The sequence below is a fragment of the Metopolophium dirhodum genome, chromosome 6, assembly GCF_019925205.1.
Source record: "Metopolophium dirhodum isolate CAU chromosome 6, ASM1992520v1, whole genome shotgun sequence".
In the NCBI taxonomy this organism is placed as follows: domain Eukaryota; kingdom Metazoa; phylum Arthropoda; class Insecta; order Hemiptera; family Aphididae; genus Metopolophium; species Metopolophium dirhodum.
In genome coordinates, this window is record NC_083565.1 from 8,433,477 (window position 1) to 8,456,127 (window position 22,651).

The following is a 22,651-nucleotide window of genomic DNA, read 5'->3' on the forward strand; positions in this document are numbered from 1 at the left end:
TACCGCTAAAATGTTGGCAATTTTGAGTAATCTAACCAGCAATGCATCGTCATCACGTTCACTTGCAATATATATTTATATTTTATCTTACTATCGCATTACTTACTTTTGTGGCTAACTTAAAACTAAAAATTCCTTTGTATTAGGTATACCTCATAATAATTAATGAACAATATTACTGTCGAGACTTTTATATGTAAATACATTTTTAATTTTGTATAATATTTAAATTTAGTACATATTATATTACTTACATTTTTGTTGGTGATCTATGCTCTATAGTCTACATTCCAAACACTAACACACATGGAGTATTTTGTACATTGATCTTTCGACTGAATATTTGAGGTTATTTTATTTTATCGGTTTTTAATAAATACGAATAAATTGTTTTTATTTCAACATACAAAATTTAATTTGAAGTCCATGTTTTGTTGTTCTACATTATTTCGCCCGCCGCAGCAAAGAAGGTCTTATCTCTGTTTTCACAAATTTTTTTTTTCAAGTTGTCATAACTGTTTTTGTGTAGTTCCCGTGAAACTGATGGTAGCATAAAACCATCAAAGTTGTTCTACACAATAAAATGCAGTTACTACCGTCTTCACGGGAACTACACAAAAATAGTTATGACAACTCGAAAAAAAATAATTTGTAAAAACAGAGATACGACCTGTTTCGTTACGGCGGGCGATTTGTGCTTTTATAGATTTATATGCATATAATGTATACCAAAATCTATTTCAAAAAACAATATTGAACCCTATACTGTAATATTTTAACTATACAGGTAAATACCTAATGTCTCATGGCAACAATCTTGATGATCATAATCTATTAAAGTAAACCATATTCCCATCATTTGCATAACTATATTTCACTGTTTACTGTCTATATTATAGTTGTTCTTATATAATGTCAACTATTGATAAAACTTATTTATGTAAAAATTGTTACTTATTCACAATTGTCACTATTATAAATGTATTTAAAATTGGAAAATTTGTCTGTAAATAAATATATGAAAATAAAACAAAGTTGCAATAATTGAACAGTTCATTATATACATAACTATCTCCATTTAAAATTGGCTTGGATGTATATTAACTTAATAATTAATTCTTAATAAAATGTTTTAATAATTATGTAATATGCTCGTTATATTATTATACACGTTGATATAATATATCTATTATTTGGATATAATTATTTTATTTATCTCTTACATGTTTTAAGTATAGTATATATATATATTATACATTTTAATACGGATATTTGATTATGAATAATTATATTCAATCATGTTGATTTTGGTTATTGACTAACTGGTTTTTCAGTTGGATAAGAACTCTAGTTGATTAAAAATGCGAAATATTATATTTTAGTCATTAAGTGAACCTATAACCCCTAATATTGATTCTGAATAACATTTTTTTTTGTTTAAAAGTAACGTTTGTGACAGTTCACAGTAAAATAACATACATCTAAACATGAATTACAGCTTAGATAAAAATTGAAATTCCAGGGTTCATCGAGAAAATTGTTAAAAACAATAAAGCAATAAATTGTAATCAGTCACATTAGTTTTTTACAAAATCTCGACCATTATAATCAATTTTAAACTTATTGGCTAGAAACAGGAGATTAGTTGTCATCTAAATATTTTAGTGGAGTAATGGTTGAAAATAGTATTAAAAAGTACTAATTTGTGAGCTAATGTTGGCATAAAGTTGAGTTATATACCTATTATTTTATGTTAATATAATATATCATAATATATGTTAATATTATAGTTAAGTTTTTAAAATTTGATAATAAAAATAATTGTGAAACGAGTGTTTGACATATTTTGTACTCAATATACGAACGCTGAGTGTATAGCATTTTATTCTTTCTACATTTAGTCCAACTAAATGTCAATGACCTTTTTTCATACAATGTTTTTATACTGCACACAACTTGTCAAATGAAAACTACATATTTTATTGTGCTATATTTAATACACACATTTCTGAATCAAAAGTAAAACATGAATCATGAATTTATTTTACATTTGTGAATCTAATGAGAAATTATTCGATCATTTGTACTTGATGTTTAATGTCTCATTAACATATAAATTGTTTAGACACGCTCTACTTAATAATATTAACTTTGGAATCGTGTGGAAATAGTCTAGTAAACATTAGATTCGGTTATGTGTAATTTTATTATAATTTTGATAGAAATGTTAGGTTGAATATTACGTGAAAATCTGATTGACGCGTTAATATAATTTTTTAATTAACGTGCAAAATCATACTGAAGAAATGCACAGTTAGTATTGCCATTGTCCACGACCACAACACTTATACGAGCAATACGGATACACAAATTATATTTATATGCGTTTTATAAAATATTGAGAACAATAATAATTGCCGTCTCGTGATACAAATTGCATTGTGACAATGAACTATAATAATATGTCTACACCGTGATTATGAATTATTAACATTTTGGCCAATCTGTAAAGCAGATCAAAACAAGTGTAGGCAAATAATCGGTGAACAGGCATCATGAAACCATCATAGTATTTTATCGTGTTTTAGAAAAACTTTGTATTATTATTACAATATATTTTTCGCTTGTGCATTATCATTCCAATTATTGTTTCCACAATTATTATAATCGTACTGCATACTCAAGTCCCAAGGTCGGCCGTTGTAATAAACCGAACGTGCGCGTATTATGATTTATAATATTCTTGTACGTTGTGGTACACGCGCGATTGATTGAGATTCCTCCGATAAATAAAAAATAAAGGTTGATAACGATAACGCAGTTACACTTTGACCTCCCGGGAATACCTTCTATCGCAACCAAAAACTAAATCATCGCCCTTTTCGGTCGGTAAAAACTTAGAGAATCAAAAAACAAAAACCCGTCGTCGCTTTCTTCTCGGTGCGTAAAAATAGTAAACGCCAACTCCCCCCCCACGGCTGCCACTCATCATCGTTATTACCGTACGCAGCGTACAGAGCGTTCGCGGTGCGAACATCGCGAGCGGCGAACCGTAGACAAGCAGCAGCTGTTGCCCCTGCCCCTGCTCCTGCTGCCGTCTCGGGCGGTTTCGCGTCGCCGTCGTCGGCGGCAGTGTGGTGTGTTCTCTTTTTCGTATTTCTGGCCGCGTTTTTCGGAGGGGGGTGAGCGAGCGGAGCGCGTACGCGGCGGCGGCGGCGGCTACACCACACCGGCGGCCAACCACCGCCAGCTGTTCCGCGCAGCCGGACACAAAAGAACGCGACGCAAACAGTGTCTGCCCGCCCGTCCGCCGTCAGTTCGTGCGCGGTCGCCGTCCGGTGTGTTTCTCGTCCGTGTGTTGTGCGCGCGTGCAATATCGTTTCGCGTCAATCCGTCCGAATTTTGTGTGCGTTTTCGATTTTTTCTAGAATCATTTCTCGCGCCCGTCCGTTTTCGCCGCACAGTCGTCGTCGTTTCGACAAGTGTATTCGTTCGTCGATTCGTTTTAGTGTCAGTTAAAACGACCGTTGTACGCACCTCGCCGAAACTCGGCCCTCCCCAACGGTAAGCGGAGAGCGCGTCTCCTTTTTCTTTTAATACCTATGGTTTTTGTGTTTTTCCTATTCACTCACAACCGTGTCATTGCTCTGTGATTGCTCAGATCGGTTTTCCCCGGAACGACAATATAGCCGTGTATTTCTGCGAGTATTATAGTGTTTAGTCGGGCTTTTAGTGACCATCGGGGAGTAGCGTACTCGGTACCATTGATGGTGGGTGCCTTCTAGACGTCGAAAAAACGTGACAAATCTGCTTTAAAACAAACCAAACACCCTTCGTCTCTGCGCGACCTCGGTATCCGGTTAAAACCGCGGCCGCTCCGCCCGCCCCGTCATCAGCATTTGCATATCCGTTAGAGACCGTACGTGGTGTTGTCGTGTCTGCCGACTTTATCTCGTGACCACACGTATTCGGCGCACGCCTTCAATTCGTTGTCTTATCGAGGAGCGACTGCGTGATCCATCGGCGTTAGATATTATTTCTGTTAATACCTGCGACCCAAAATAGTACAGGTATCTAACGGTAGAAAAGAAAACGCCGAGCACGTTGCCATTATAGTATAGCAATGTACTCGGATATGCCTAGTACCTATCTATAATAATTACATCAGCTTATTAATTATGTAGATACCTATGTAATCAAATAATGCTTTTCCCGTAGATAACGCGACGCTCACATTTTTTCCGCCGCATTTTTGTTATCAACAAATTTCCCGTTTTTTGAACCGCCGTCGTACTTGTACGGCTGCACGCAATGACATATTATTCCAATGAGTTTTCCGTGCGCAGTCCGAAGTGCTTTCGTACGGTATTTAGTCGCAATCGAATTACAAACATTATACGTGTTATTGACTAATTCGGCCGCTAATCTTTCAAATCCGACATTTAATCGAATCGCGTCAAGCGTGCATAAAAAACAACGTTATCTCATTCGAAATCGTTGTAGGTACCTACGCTTCTATTGGGATTTATTATAAAAAAAATACACACACACGCGCGCGTATTCAGTACTCACAGACACGTAGTTTAATATAACGTATAATAATATATTATCAAAGGAAACGTAGGTGTTAACAAAATATACGTAAAACCGTGTATTCTCCTACCACGTGGGATGTCTGTGTATGTGCGTGCGCGTGCGCGTTGTGTAATCGTGTAAAGGGTATGATTTCGGTGGCTGAGAAGAATTGTGTAAGAACGGGTGATCTAAGTGAGGGTACTCCCCTTCGACCGAAACGGTGCTAGGTGCAACCGTCTATGGTTTCGGGTGCCTATGTGGTGGCTACATTACTATGCCATGTGTCGATACACATACCTACCTAATTATTAACCAGCGTAAACGGCACTTGTGTCGGTACCGGTAGACACGTCGGTCCGAGCAGTCCGTCAAAGATTAAATCGAAAAATAAAAATTATCAATTGTACCGAGGTCATTTCATAAAGATTTGTGGGGAATTTGATCACGATGCATAATAATAGCATGGATACTCGCGTTATCCCAATAGTCACTCGTACTACTGCTGCTATACAACTACCTACTACTATTACTGCTATTACTATTATAATAATCACTGTTGCTGCCGGGCGATAGTGTTATCGTGTCTCGGACAAGGTAACGGAGAATGAAAGTCAACCAACATTTCACAATAGTCCGACGGCGGCACAACGCGTGATTCTGCGATCATTCGTTTTAGAAAACCGTGAACGGTCGATATTTATAATATTTGAAGTCCTGTAGGATGTTTTTTTTTTGGTCACATTGTAAATATTTCAACTCCAGATCGATGGCTATAATATAATATTGTGCTCTAATAAGATCGGATAATAAATTCGAAAATGTGTATGGTTTATCAAAATAGATGTTGTCGTTTTTATTGTAATACGGTTTGAGTCCTAATCCTGGTATTCAGAGCTATTTAGATAACCGTTTTTTTATTATGCCATTTAGTATTCGTCACCGTGACACCGTCTGTAGACAATAGTGGCTACGATATAATATAATATTATGGACACAGAAACATGTCGATAAACGCCATAATTATACATCAATAAAGTTGTTGACAGATTCAGTCGCGTTTGAAAAATCAGAAAGTCGACAATCCTATCATAGGTATATAATTAATAGTATAATACCATGCGGTAGTGGAACGCCACCAGTTGTTGGCATATAGATGGGTTTTTTGAACAGGCAGAATTAAACCGCATATTAAACGTACTGTAGAGTATAGGTACCTATTATACCCGCAATTACCTTTACAGACATGATACTATTATGTTTACCGATTTGTGTTAAACATGACGTGTAGCACAATAACAAAAATTATTTCTTCCCATTTGAATGACATCGTAAATATCTCAATGGGAAAATATTCACAGTTTTTAAACGACGCCTTCAGAAGGATATCGTCAAAATTAAAATTATTATTTATTTAGGTACAAACAGTATTAGACTACTCTGTTGATGTAGTTTTAGATGCATTTATTTCACTTTTATCCGGAACAGCCTAATATATTTGTTTTTGTTATAGAAAGTTATGTCAGATTTTATTTTAACCAAATGTATTTATCGTAGAAGGGTGAAAAGTCAAACAGGTCATACTTATAGTGGATATTTCCATTTTCTATTACGCTGTTACGATGCATTAAAATAATCAACTATTTTGCTAATAATTATTTTATTTATTGTGTTCAGACATTTCTGAATATTGGCCGTTGACCCTATACATTATAATATGATTTTGTAGTTTCATCACTGTATTTTTGTAGACTTATCTACCTTCATTTATTTATTCATTCATTAATTTGTTAAACAACTTTTTTCGTTTTCAAATGGTCGTATTAAAATTAACTTACTACATTACTCTTAAATTGTCTTTAAAATTAGTTTAATTAGATTACTGTGTTTAGGTATTGCGTAACGGTTTTCTCAAATGATGTTTACATAATTAAATAATTAGGTTGTATAATATATATATATATATTATATATATAAGGTTTTATAAATGTATAATATATATATTAGGTATAGGGTACCTAGGAAATTGGCGTGACAGTGTTTTAAAACGAATTAATGTTTTTTTCACCTTGGCTTAAGCCGGTCCACTGGTTATCCGATTTTTTAATAATATAGTACCTACCTATTTGAATTGAGAATTTAGAGGTTTAAAAAAGTCAGGTGATGCACTGATTTATTCTCATGGCCCGTATAGTAGTAGTAAAGTTGTAGTAGTAAAGTAAGCAGTAGTAGTAATAAAATAAGTAGTAGCAGTAACCGAGTAACCATAATAAAAATTAAAACTCTTCTATTCACATAAAAAAGGTCCTTGTTAGCTAGTTTGGTGTTTGCTAGTATAGTTCGGTTGTAATGTGCGGGCAAGAACAAGAGCAATGACAAGTTAGTGGTATGACGTGAAAAATGAAGGCGTCGTGTTTTTAAAATAAGTATTTTTATAATATAGCTATCGGACGACAGCAGCAATGATTATGGACGTAAAATGAAAATCTGTTTCGTCTTTTACCCGGGAAAAGCTACTCAGGTTGTACCTTTGATCGCGGCGACAGAGGAAGAGGACGACGAGGACGAGGACGACGATAACGACAACGTCAAAGCCGTCGTCGAAGACCACGACAAAAACAATAACAACAACGACAAAAATAACAATAGCGACGATCACGAACACGACCACGACGTCGTCATCTCCAAAGAACCGGCGCCGTCCGACGACATGAACTCGTACGAGGCGAGTTGGCAAGAGTGCCGGTTGAAGTGGTGTCTACGGTCGCGAAGCAAAGAGCGTAACGACGCTGTCGCCGGTTGGACTGAAGACGACGAAGACGACCATGGTGAAGGCAGTGTCGGAAGTCGAGGCAGAACGCAGGTCGTCCGCCGGAATCCTTCAGAAAAGCGGCAGGCATGCAGCAGCGACAGCACGGGCAGCAGCCAAGAGGAACAGGACGCCGCGGCATGGGCGGCCGCGTCGGCCCGTCGGCCTAAGGCCAAACCACTGAGTCGCGTGCAGAGCGTCCGCCACGATACAGCCGCGCACCGGTACCGGACCCGTCAGCGGGTGGCCGCTGAGATTCTGGACGAGCAGCGGGCCGAGGCGTCAGCGGCGGCTGCGCGCGATCTTTGCCGGTCGTCTGCGGCCAAGATCAAGAAGAGTCTGTCGTTCCGGAATCCGGCACCCAAAAAGGTGGCCACCGGCGGCGACCGTCTACTCCGGGTCGTTTCCGATGACGATCACTTCAACCACCACCATCACCACAACAACAATAACAACGACAACCGTCAACCGCGTCGCCACCACGACAAGGACAAGGACCATTGTCATCACCACGATGACGGTGATGATCAACAACAATACCACCAACAGCAACAACTGTTAACCGTGGACGTGGGTGCGTCCTTCGTCACCGCCGCCACTGCCCCCGAAACCACCGTATCGCCATCGACCGCGAACGCCACTGCGGGCGACAGTGGCAGCAGCGGCGGCCAAGACAATTTCGCCATTCCTAGGCCCAAACTCATAGTTCCTGTACACACGTATGGTCTCAGAAAGCGCAGGACCGGTAACACGATCTCATCGAACCGAACCGCCAGCGACGTAAACGCAGCTTCAGCTTCCAGCACCGTCGCCTCCTCTTCCGGCAGCTCGTCAACCACCACCGCCACCGCCTCTGACACAAAAAAACATCACAACTCGTGTCCAGGTAAAAAAAAGAATCTCTTATACTCTTATTTTATAAGATAGGTACTATCAGCTGTATAACTCGACTTTGCCCGAGATAACAATATGTACTAACATAAAATATGCCGCTACATTGGTGTATTCTCAAATCTCAACCGTTGCCGATTGGATAGAACTTGGTATATTTTCGAACGTGGTTCAAACTTAATCTCCAAACTATTCTGATGACTGAAACTTAGTCAAAGTCGGTCGAGTAGGTTTTGAGTTTATAAGGTACAAAAAAAAAGAACATTGCCCTTTGTTGAATAATTTAATAACAAACAAATATTCTATAAAAATGCTACAGCAACGTAAGGTGATTTGGCTATAGTGACTATAACATAAAATATTATTAGTATATTATATACTATATAGTAAATTTATTATTTAATATATTATGCTAGACGTAATAGGTTTTCCTACTAATTTACTTTAATATGTTAAATCTATACTTAGCCTGGTTGTTAAAGGTTTTTTTTTTGTAACTAATGGCAACCATTTACAGGTATAATTGTATAAACAAAAAATTATTCGATTTTCGTGAGCCAAAACAAAATTCATGCGTGTTAACCTATAGCAATCTTAATCAGTTAAAAAAAGTAGATTTAACACCCTCTGAATCTCAAGGAATCTATTGATTTAACTTTTATCGAAAACGGTTCTGTACATCTGTAGTTTCTGAGATTAACGCGATTAAATACACATTCAGCTTTTTTATATTTTTATGACAAATCATGTTCAATACCAAGGACCACCCACCCCTTCCGCCGCCTGCCCCGATATGTAATAAATAATAAAAAAATCGGGTCGTACCGATTTATATTGAATAACGGTGATATTAGGTGTCGGTAAAAAAAAGTTTCGGGCCAATTCGATAGTCGCCTCGTCCCCGAGACACTCAAACGACGGTTTTTATGGATTTTGTAACGTCTCGGTGTGTGGTAAACGATTTCGACGCGGTAACGTTTCGTCACGACACTCGGTTTTTTTTTTTTTTTACTTATAATTATCTATTTCCGATTTGAATAGTCGGAACAAGTTTATTATATTGTGTTAACGCTATGGGCAAATATTATCAAAATCAAACCGAAATTGAGCAACGCGGTTTTGTAATAGCCGTTGTTGCGCATATCACCTACAACATATTATTATTATATGTTTTATACGTTTTAATGTAATATTCCGCATCACCCGACATGCATTCACACGTAATATAACAGTCATCACTTATAAGTTATAGGTCAATTAACATTTTTGCGGTTTCAGATACTGATTCGACGATGCAATTTCGTAAACCGATTACTTAGTATTTTGTCTCGTTAGTTGGCGAATCTTTATAATTATATCATCACAGTATCTGTATAAAATCTGAAACTCGTCATCGAATGAATTTCATTGTACGACAGTGTTATCGGAATAAGTATGATATTAAATATTGTACATTTGTACGTTATAAAACGATCAATGATCTTTAATAATGATAGGTACTTCAGTCACCAACAGCGTTCAGCGTCTAATTTTACAATATTAGCCTTAAGAGTATTATTAGCCTTCGACGGGGAAAATATCTCCTCCATAATAGATGTTTGTTTTTTTTCCTAGTATATTTGTGTTAAAAAAAAACATATAAATACCAGTTTATATAAACAATATAAACGTATGTTGCGCATTCATGTTGATAATTATTATTTATTTGATGAGGTGTATCAGTGCTTGTCAACCTCTTACTGGTAACTATGTAACAAGAAACGACTTACTATTTTTAAATGTTACAATATTGCAATATGTACGACGTACTTACATCCCGAAACTCCCGCTGTGTATAATGTAGGTATATTCACGGAATCAAACGGCCGAGTAAAATATTATTGTCCTATTAGTAAATAAAAATAAGAAAGTTTAATGTTTTAATGGATAAATTAATGTAAACCAGAATGACGAGAAAACGTGTAAATCTCTGTAATATATAGCCATAATAGGTACATCTTTGGTATTTAACATAGTGTATTACATAATATATTATGTGTATAGAAAAACTAACGCTCGCGATGAAAATAATAGCTTTTATTTGACATATTATTTATAATAGGTTTGAAAAGAAATGTCGAATATGAAAGTATTGTTTTTATTATATTGTGTACGTAAAATTCGGGTCTAGAGTTTTCTATGTCTATTTTCGGTATCAATGAATTAATTTTAAGTAGTGTAGTATTGCGCATCAACAATTACGCGGTTCGTGGTTAATTTCATTTACTTTCACTCTACCTATACGAATCTTCTACAAAAATAAAAAGAATAATCAATCCGTAGGTTTATAATTGGGTCAGAATTTGTTTCTCCTGTGCATGACGAATTTAATTGAACGCGATGTATTGTATTATAATAATATATTATAGACTGTTTACTGTAGGCCCTAGACCATTTATATCGTTATGGAAACCATGGTGAAATTATTTTCGTTGAATACTAGAAATTCGTTCCAGAGATGTTACTTTTAGCTTTCGTCAATAATAATCATAATATGTACAGATATAATTTTGACTGCTGGAAGTCCGGCGAGATCGGTGCATTAATTTTGATAGAATAAAATTAACATATCCTCCAGTAATAAACGCGTGATGAGAAAATGAAAAATTCTAATCAACGTATTTTTTATAAATATAAAATGCATAAAGCGTAAGCTACGTTCCTTATCCAACAATGTAGGTATAGATAGAAATAAAAATGTTAATTAATTAACCCTTCGCTCCGCACAATAATGAAATAATTATTAATATAGATAGAATAATAATAATAAGAAACGTTGTGATGTCTAGGCCTCAAAACTTAATACCCCTCCAAAGTAATATGCATGTAAGTAAAAAGTGCTTAATTTTTTTTTTTTTTTTTACTCGCAATTTTTCATAGGTACAATAATTATATTAATAAAATCGAAAAATTGTTTGGCAACTAGTGTTTTAAAAAACGTGATTCAATAATAGTTGAAAATAACTCTCAAATATACATTACTTATGGAGTATTGTTTTTTTTTTTTTATTGTCATATTTTCAGATTGTATTATAAAGATACATTAATCACCAAATATGCTCTGAAATATAGTAAAATTAAGAAATGTGCTTTTGCAACTACAAAATTACTAAATACGCACTATAAACTTTTAATATTTTTTTGGTTGTGTCGTGAATTAATTTCAATTTTACTTAGCCTAATTGGCCAAAAGAACATGCGAATGCATAAACTTCCGAGCCCTACTGGCTACTGATGTCTAATATAAGCGTACATATTGTCAGATATTATAAATTGAACAACGGTCTATAGCCGTTGATTGCCCCAGCAAATATTTAATTGATCTACCTATCGATAACATCTAGGGCAATAAAAATCGATACTTTGTTAAAAATAAAGCTTGGCATCCGCCCATTAATCGTCCGATGGATATCGACGTCCGACGATGTCTGTAATCCAAAACCATTATCAAAAATAATATCGTCCGAAATTATATTGACTAGGACTCTCAGTCGCCTCCGATTGGACTTGATCAGTAGACACGCGTATACTTATTATACGAACGAAATAAAACACCAGTATTTTCCTAACCATAGCAATATCATAACAAAAAATATTGAGGTTTACAATAACGCGCGAGTAGTATATCTGTTCATCAGTTATACATCAACTTTTAATATACTATTATATACGTGTATGATTAGCATATTATTATTACTACCAAAACCATAAAATTACTTAATATTTGTTAAAAATTACGTCGTTCAGCTACGTATAGCTATTTCTATGTTATGTCATCACGCGATAAATATAATTTAATTTAGATAATACCTAACCTAGGAACTATATAATTAACCTTTGTAATTAGAAGACGAACGTAAATTCCGCCTGTGAAGGTTGACACTTAGAGTTTGTCAATACATAATAATAATAATAATAATATAATATACCTACCTACTTAATCGACATTGTAATAATAATTACCATAATATTAATATCCGAAACCATATATTATATATATATAAATATTGCATTAGGAATGCGGTTTCGGGTTCTTGGGCGTATCGGAAATTGAATGTTTATATTATTTAGGTCATGTAAAACGGTGGAATATGATTAGGATATATATATAATGCATATTATAATATCTGCAGTGAAACGACGAATTTTTCGTACGCCGATTAAAAAGTGAAATCCATGAGTTGTGCAGAACCCGACAAGTTTAGTTTTAACTATGTATAATACAATAGTATAGTTCGGTGGTGTTTGCTGCAAGAAAAAAAACAATAGGTTTCGGCAACGACGAGGGAAATCATCAAAATGTTAACTGAATGCATGCGAGAGCGAAATCGTCTTTCCTGTAAAACTGCAATCCGAAATTTTCCGTTGATACCATAGACGTGTAAGGAGATAAATCGTTTTTTAAAAAATTCCGTTTCGGATTTTCGTTATGATAGTTGATGACATAATATGACTCGCGTCTCGTACGGCTTACTGGCATAGACATTTATCGTGTTCAAACGGCAACACCCTTGCACTGAAAAAACATTATGCCCATATGGTCGTTGCTATAATATAATATTATGTAGATTATATAGTTTATAACAATATATAATATTATTATTGTACCATTTGAAGTTAGAACGGACATTTCGGATTGTCAATTCTGTGTACAGTGTGCGTAGGAAGTTTTAGTATATGCATTAGTGGAGAGCCTCTATATAGTATGCATATTAGTTATTACAACGAAAGTCCGTTTTTTCTCTCGGAATTTCGAATGACTCATAATACGCGCCTGTATATTTTAATATAATATTATGTGTAATATTATACTCATGAATATGTCGTTTAAGCATTATAATGCTCGTAATACTTGCGCGCAATTGTCGAAATGTTCACTACTGAGGTACCGATTTGTAATTTGATGTTTTCGTACATAGGACATTATAAGTATGACAACGTATAGATATTGAAGAATAAATTACAATTTGTTGGCAAAAAAACTGTTTTCTCAAAAAAAAAATAATAATAATATTATTCTATAGTACCATAGATTTTAGTTGGCGCGACCAATTATTGTGCACCTGCAGCACCGATACCGCGTAAGGTCGTTCTGGTGTCGTTAGAAAGTGTTAACCTTGATCTCTCTCTCTCTCGCCATGTTCCGTTCGCCTGCGCCACACAAGACACTGCGAAATCGCCCACCACCCATCGGATAAACTGGCAATATTTACTATCCCGCCGTACGAATCCTGTCCTTTTTTTTGCCACTCGCGATTTCAACGCGACATGCACTAAATCAAATGGTCCGCGGTCAGTGGTCCCCACTCGGACAAACGGACGCTGCATGTTATGATGACGATCATCATCCGTCCCCCCTCTTCACATCGGCCGCGCAACCCACGATTTAAGATAGTATGGTTGCCCAACGAGCTATGATAAGACGGCATGGGATTTAAATCTTGATACCGGTGCTGGTGGATTATTTTTTTTTACGTGTCATTTACTCTTCTCATTATGTCTGTACACTAATTATCAAATAAAATAACAAAATAAATAAATTATTCATTAATATTTAATTAACTAACATTTTAACACATTTTACTTTACTACCGGTAGCGCTGTAAGTAAAAAAAGTCACTAGATCACGTGTCTTTTGGATTCAAATCGTATGCCGCATAATAACATTTGTCTAATGGGGTCGTTGGACAACCATACTAGGTATCTTAAATCGTGGTGTAACCCGAAAACGCCCCACATATTATGAGTAATTATTTCTTCCATCGAACAAATTGAATATGTTTTTTCTTGTTTGTGACCCAAAAGTCAAAACTCAGCTCACGATGTGCGGCGACGAATCTGCTGGTATACATTAATGTTTTACCGATAAAAGTTGGTCGACCGTAACAGACCATATTATTATATACATTTATTATTTTATAATAAATGAATAGAACAAACATATGTTATCAATTGTAAATTGTAATACTATTTTTTTTTTATCACGATGACTGTCTGCAAATTGACTTTCCAACTTTCATTACGTTGCAGAGTTTGAGTGACACCCGCACAAGCGCATGCAATCGCACGTCGGTAATATACAATCGTCTACTTTAAGCCCGCGAACACTAAAAATCCGATTTAAATCTATAAAAGACCAGGTACCAAGTAGGTACATTATCTAATATTCTGCTCGATGGTTTAAAATAATACACGAGAATATCATTTTTTATAATCGACTGATATCGACTAAATCGACTGAATAAGTACTATATTGAAATTATATATATTAGCACATTTGTGCATACACAGTGATAAAACATTTTTTGTTCGCATTAACCGCGTACAGTGGGTACAATATTTCATACGCCGTACGCGTCCTTGGACACACTCCGTTTGATCGATCAAGGGCTTTTCCTTATGTACTTTCGACCGTCTTTGCAACCGCACGACTCGTCTTCGCCATTGTCCTTTTGACGTCCTTGTATAGTATACGTCTCCCGATGATGTCATCATAATATCATCGTACGTAGACCGCGGATACGAATATACAATATCGTTAACCCTCGTCTCGCCAGGTATCATTATAATTAATCTATGTATAGTGGGAACCTACTGCTGGCAGTATATTTGTATTACCTCCCGGGATGGATGGTTCTGGCTGCATCGTTTCTGCTGCAGGATGTAATTTTAGCGATTACAATATTTTTTCTACTGAATTTTCTGCGGTCGTTCCGTTACTGAATGATTTAAGTTCAAATTTTTACAAAAAAAAAAAAAACCGGTACCCCGTCGGTCCGGTTTTCTTCTTGCCGCTCGATTGCGGATAATCAAAATATTAACCGAACGTGAAACGATTGCGTTTCGCGTAAGACAAACTTAAGAGGACGCAACAATCGCATACGATGTCCCGTAGTACGTTGAAAATGTTCCAATAGTCCATTTTACTATAATATTTTTAAAATTAGTGGGTATTGACTTATTATATAAACTTTAAAGGTAAGATTATCAATCAAAGGCATTTTAGAGACTTTTATTGATAATTTAATTATTAAAACTGTAAATTAATTTTAAAAATAACAAGTAAAATGGATTACTGTGAACACAAAAATTTGCATTGTATATAGTACTTTTGTAAGACCGAGACAACACATGCGCGGGTGTGGCGTCGGTGTGCCATCTCTGGTACAACATCGCTTTAAATATTTATTACGTATATTGAGTGTTTACTATCGCATAGGCGTATAGTGATTTAAATTAGTCGTTACGTACGGACCATGTACGCAATGGATATTTGGAGTACCTACCTATCTATATTTTACCGTCCCCCACTACAATGATGTGTCATTTGTTACTGTATGATCTCCGTTTTGCTCTCTCTTCTTCTCCTATACACATTTTTTATACGCCTGCGATATCGTTTAACGAGGTTTAAATATTTGCTTCCCGGAGAGAAATTGGACCGTCATATAAATAGCCCATGTCGTTATATTTCCGGGTTTAAAAAAAACTCACATTTATTCACTATGTATATAGGTAGGTAGTCTTCTCTAGTGGTAAGTACTCCGAGAATCTATATTGACCTAAATTATATTTTTAGGTTTCACTTTTTCCTCCTCGAAAACGTATATATTTTATTGAGTTGGTTAGCCAAACATGTTCCGCTATTATTGTGCGTAGACAAAAACGGCCGCAGAGTCGATTAGCCTTGACGGATAGGTAGTAAGTCCGCGCTTACATATATGTATTTAATCTACACTGCAGTGCAGGATGGGTTCGTATAGATTCCGATTATGCGGCTTGCGTACAGACTTTCTAAATAAAACCTTATTGATTTTTCCGCACGAACACTCTCCAGCGGCTCGAGGACTCCGCAGGACTAATAATAGATAACCACATAATGAAAAAAAAATTTTAATTCGTACAAATGTCATTTACATGGGCGGAAAAAACGTGTTTTGTATATATCATATAGCATATGTCGTCATTTATTTGATGCTTCGCTTCTCTGGTTCCCAAACATCCCTCAGTACTACTTAGAATTTAGATACTATTTTTTCATTATTCAAAATATAAACAGCATGTTTAAACAATATTTGGATTGGTACATAAAGTTTTATTTGTGAACAATTAAAAATTAAATACAGTTTGTACATTTACAACTTTGTAAATATATTTCTCACGCATAGATCATAATAATATCCAAACATTTTATTTTTAATTACGTTGCTTTTATTCTTATCGGTTTATCAATTTTAACAAGTTTCATGAATATCAAACTGTTATGCATTATTATAATAACATATGCCCAAACTCTTGTAGTCACGACGAATAATGAAAAGTGAAAACTAGTACAAAGATAATACTATGTGATATTTTAGTATTGCACAGCTTGTGCCTATTACGAATAAAAATGTCGGCACTGTCGAAAAGCACATTTCCCGCACGTTTCGCAATATCGAGAAACGATTCTCCTCGATCTGACTGACCTCTTCCCTCGCTACTACAGTTCGTCGATTTCTGGGGCCGTTTGTCGTGTACTTACACCGGCTGGTTGTGCAACGCTAAAAGTATAATACTATTTTAATATACGGTTACAATACAATATTATAATTTATAATATATATTGCCGTCGCCTCGGCCGATGGTTTACTCGGGCAACGACGTGGACGAACAGTTCCGTTGCTCTTCGGTCCTAAGCGAGTTGGTGGATTTCCGACACCGGTGCAGTGTTGGCAAATTTGTACGTCCGCCGGAGTTCCTAAACGGTTTTTTTTTTGGTTTACATAAAAAAATGGCCGTTACGTGTGTTATTATTGTTTAACGGTATAACGGAACTATACGATGATACACGACCGTCGTGCCTGAGTATCGTCACTATAATATGTATCTTGGTTTATTGCGGCATGGACTAAAATTATTATTCTATTGTATTTTATAATATTATTCTGATATATATATATATGTGTATAATATGTCGGACGGATAATGAGAGATGCAAAAATCAATGCTTTATATCGATTTGAAGATCGCCTTTTTTCTGGTTTCGTAATGGCTTCTTTATATTACCGCTACACGAAATCCAGAGATACGAACGTTATTGAAGTTTGGATTACCATTACCGTTGTGCCATGTACATGAACATGGTATTCATACCGCTTCAACTAACCGAGTCAATACTCAATTATTCAATTATACAAAAAATAAATATATAGTTTTAAATATATAGAATTATAGGTAATCGGTGTTTGTGAATAATTTTTTGGAATTTTAATTTTCACCAATTTTACAATTAATTTTTCTTGGTATTATAAATTATATGATAAGCTAATTTGGGTTGCTCTCGGAGAACACAATATAAATGCATTCAAAATAAGAAATGAAAGACGCCTAAATAATATTATGTGGGCCTGTCATCAACAGTTAATGCTGTATAATAAAATAATTTTTTACTTAATAATAACATGGATTTATGTTTTTGGATCATTTTGCCGTCGGCGCAGTGTCTCTAAATTGGGAAGCCCGGGCCATTGTAGTTAAATATAATTTTACTTAACTTTATTTAAATGTTTCCAATTTTAAAGACCAACGTGTATAACTGTATAAGTAACTCGTAACATATAATATAATACATATACAACCATTGCGACTTGGAAAAGAGCCGAGATTAATAACACATTATTAAACAGTATAATATTATAGATGTATATTATAAAAGTGGTCTTTGGCGTATAGTATATCAAAACAAAACTAAATAATTTAACAGGAAATTAATGAGAACTGTATTAAAATATAAACGGAATAGATGAATTCCTCAGTTCCTCTTGTTCACCAAAAAAATAGTCAACATTTTAAACTTTTTATTTCCTTCTTAACTTCCTATGCGTCTATAATACGCGTCTATCGATATATTACCCGTGTGAAACTCAAAGAAAAAACTCGCATTTCAACCAAGTGGTTAACCTGATTATCGTGCTCGAGACAGTCGTAAAATAGTAAAGTGAAAACACTACGCTAAACAAAAAAATACCAATCGACAACATACGACGGTATGCAACCTGACTTGCATTTTGCCTATATTTATGTCCCATATTCGGTTTCGGCGTATAATATAGTACCTTCTCATGAGTTACAAAATGTAAACTTGCGTTGTGCATATTATTACTCTGTGGTGCATGCCAACAAACAAACTACGAATATAAATATTTTTATTTTACAAACGTGTATACGCAACCTGACTTGTAAATTGTAACAATTATTATTCAGGATGTAAAAAACAGCAATTTTAAACAAAATTATTTAAATTCTGCGATTGTTTTTGTTAACATTTTTGCTTTGGAAAATTTCACCAACTGACTCGCGAGACATTTTGCCATATTATCGCCGTCAAAAAAAAATATCATATCTTATACGAGTCACGTAAAGGAATTATTCATACATTTGAGTTGACCCTATGTGTATACTTTATTATGGTATATTATGATATATTATCTGCTTCGTGAATTTAGGTTATTTCACTTTTATGACTCTGACACGATAGTTTTTTCGTTCAACACCGAACCATTACTGATGCACAATGGAAAAACAAACACTGCTCCGGCAATGATCAAACAAATTATAATTAATGACTGGACGCGCTACATATTAACATAATACCACTCGATAATAATGATAACTACAATGTAAAATTAAAGTTATGAATCATTTCGGTTTGAGTTATTTTGAATTTCCGTGACCATTATTGTTATCTTGAAGCCGTGTCTCTTCACTCTTGCCATACTCTTCTCTTCAAGTAGGTTCATTATTGTATGATACTTTCCCTTCTTTTGTACGCGCTTTCTTTATTTTCAAAAACAGTTTAATGTCTATATAGTAAATAGTTAAACACTACCATATTTATTATATTTAAATTACGTAGGTATATCGGTATTTTGTTAATTTATAATTATTAATGACAAACATGAAACAATACGTACAGTATAGTGATGATTTGTATTTACGTTTGACGCATTATCACTTATCAGCGTTATAATTTATATTTTCATGATGATACTGATCAACAATTAGCAACATTTTATTTCTTTAATATACTTAAAAAATGTTTTTTTTTATGTTATAATGATTGTTGTTTACGTAAACGCAATAGACCTTATACTATAGTATAAACGTAATGCATAATATATTTGTGATTTTTGCAACTAAGTGAGGTTTTTAGGTCATTACTAGCATCCCTAATTGAAATAAAGAGTGACTTGTATACATTTTAAATATTTAGCAATTATTTGTTTAGTTAACACTAGTTTTTAGTTCAAACAGTGTTTGTTTTGCTCTTACAAGTCACGCCAACCTCTAATGTTCCAAAACATTTAATTTACACAGTTGAGATTTGTGTATAAATATCACATATTATTAACTATTCATTAATATTACTTACATTGATAATTATTGTACCATAGTTTGAGTTATTTGTAGAAAACTACCTAAAATATTTTGTGTGTTGTGGTTTATTCAATTAAGTATGACATTTTGATATATTATACATTATACCTACATTAAGCTAAAATTACTTATTCTAAGAACTCATAAACAATTAATGTAACAATTTTAATATGCAGGGTAATTATGCTTTAAAATATTTAATGGCCCAAAACATTCTGACTCACAATCCATACATACATACATGTTTTAGTTAAATTTCAAAGTATGTTATTTGCTTTAAATCGATTACATAATATATTGTATCAATATAATATTAAATGCTAAATTGAATGGTATTTATATGGTTATTATTTATTATCATACTTGTTGGAGTTGTACTCTTAAATATTATATTGGAATTTTTTAATTTTTTCTTATATTTTAATTTGTAACGTGGACGTCGTACCCACAACCCGCATGTGTTGTGCGCCCGTTCTCTGTCTTACTATACTGTCTATAACGCATATACCATACCAAAATGTACGTAAAGCCGTTTTAATTTTGTGTTGTTAGCTTTAAGTTTGATAATAGATCAATTCACTCAATAAGCTAACAACATAAAATAAGAACTTCTATTATAGGCTTACAATTTGGTAAGTTATGCGTTAGTAAGACGGAGCCAACATACACGTGTAAGAGTTGGACAAATGTTTATTAAAATAAATATTGAACTACATTTTATTAATTATTTCAAATAAAATTGTATTTTGATGATAATTTAAATATAAAACATTTCTAATAGTTCCCTACTCTATTAAACGTAGTTTAAGTACGTTCTATATAGCTCCTCTTCTGCGTTGCTTTTATTTATCAGTTAGGTATCACATTTTTGTCTTGACCTAACATTATTAACCATAAATTATAATAATAATATAATAAAATGAGCAATCATACCACGAAAACGTCATTTAATTTCGATTACAACCACCACATATTATATTATTATGTGGGATTGTGCGAGGACTGATAGTCGTCGGCGTTCAGTTCGATGATAATATTATTATTATACATATATAGATATAATAATATATACTTACTCGATGCAGCGAAAACCTCGTCGTTTACGTTTCCCGGACCGATGACGGACGCTGCACGGAGAACAAAAACGCTTTATCATTCGGACCGGCGCGGCGTCTGTCGAGTACCGCAAAATATATAATTTAATAGTATAATGTATGAGTTACAACAATATATTATTATGATACGTGACGTACCTATTTAAGCACACATCGTTGTTATTATTATTATTATTATATTCGCCCACTGGTTTGCACGTTTTTGCCCTATGCCTCTCTCGGAACAATTCTCTTTATTTTTTGTCTACAATGCGTTTGGTCACCGCCGGTGTAATTTACACGTGCGAAGCCATACTCGATGCCTAGAAGTAAAAATCCGAATCGATCATTTCACTTAATTCTCCCTCCGCCCACCGACGCTTTTCGTTCGCATCTACCCCGCCGCTCCAGGCACTGTATATTAGTTCTTAATATATCGTTGGAGTGAGTTATTTAGTGTATAGTTATTTAGTTATATAGTTATTTAGTTATTTATTATGTAGGTACACGTTCGTAATGATGAAATTTTAAATAGGTGGGTACGTCACATTGTTATTATTTATAATATAATATTAATATGAACGTAAACCTCTGCGCGCTGCAGGTTATTGGCGAAAAATATGTGTGTGAGTAACGAGTTTACGCAATCTTGTATGAAAATATAAAATAATTAAAAATAATAAAAACGGCCGCTGACCTCGCGGTGACGGGAGATGCAACAAAAATATGATTAGATTCGATTTTTTGGGCGTGTGCCTTTGATCATCGTATAATTTGTTTGGCCGGTGTATTCATGGTATCATTCATTAACCACGATCTACCAGGAAGTATCCACAGTTGAATCAAGCTCAATTTTTGGACACGAGTATACACGACACGACTTGTCCACGTGGCCCCGGCTAAAGGCATTCTCCGTTGTTTTCGCGGTCTCTCATAAAGTCAACGGTGTCCGCTGTATAACTTAATTCTGAATTTACGATGGCAGTGAGTCTAATCTGTTAAATTTGTGCTGTCGCATTATTATCGTCATCGCCGACACGGTAGCCGCGAGCTATGTCGTTGGCGATTTTTTTTTACGTTTCTATCGTCCGTTTTCTTTTTCGTCATCACTTTTCTGTTCATCGCGCGTTTATAACATAAACCCCCCACGTAAACAATACAGCTGCGAACTTAGTTGCTATTCCGCTGCAAATGCTCGTTTTATAATCTCTGCCGTCGCTGTCAACGTGGGCGGGGGTGGCGACAGTGGTGGCGTGATGGCCGCCGATCAAGGTCGGATTTTTACCTCCAAACGACACCGCGCCCTTTTAATGTATACATATCGTTTACTATACATTATACAATATTATGCTATATTAGGCTTAACTTTCAACAATATCGTGTAGGTAATATAATTATCCACCGATCTGTTTTTGTAGTTAATATTGTATCCGTCGTCACCGCACGCGTTTTCTCTCCAATGTCGTCGTTCAAATTCTTAAATAATGTATTAAATGTTTTAAACTTTTAAATAAAAAAATCATAATTATAATTATACATTTGAGATTTTTTTCAAACACGATTTACTAAATAATTAATATTATTTTGAACAATTAGATAATATTTCCGGGTCTTTTTCCAATCGTTGCTTATTATTACGAGAGTCAAAAATAAACTGAATACAATCAACAATCTATAGAGTTATCATCTTGTTCAGATCATTGAGTTGCATAATCAAAATCATTGTTGTGACTTTATGTCGTATTGTTTCAATGGGTTCCCATTCCTCCTTTTTTTTTCTCTCAAGAAGTCCTACTCTACTTTAATTAACTAATGCTACGCTAGTCTT

At 34.7% G+C, this 22,651-nt stretch overlaps 1 protein-coding gene across 4 annotated transcripts in view; it reads left to right on the forward strand.

The window, feature by feature from the left end:
• Positions 1 to 22,651, forward strand: part of LOC132946907 (cGMP-dependent protein kinase, isozyme 2 forms cD4/T1/T3A/T3B) — a 168,893-nt gene that overhangs the window by 119,750 nt on the left and 26,492 nt on the right. The window contains exons 1-2 of one of the 4 annotated variants that reach the window (XM_061017024.1): positions 3,284 to 3,564; positions 7,016 to 8,267. The exons of the other annotated variants lie outside the window; for them this stretch is intronic. Of the exons in view, the coding sequence (XP_060873007.1) occupies positions 7,052 to 8,267 (1,216 nt within the window). The 5' untranslated portion in view covers positions 3,284 to 3,564; positions 7,016 to 7,051. Of the gene's footprint in view, positions 1 to 3,283; positions 3,565 to 7,015; positions 8,268 to 22,651 lie in introns of those variants that run through there. 4 annotated transcript variants of the gene reach the window in all.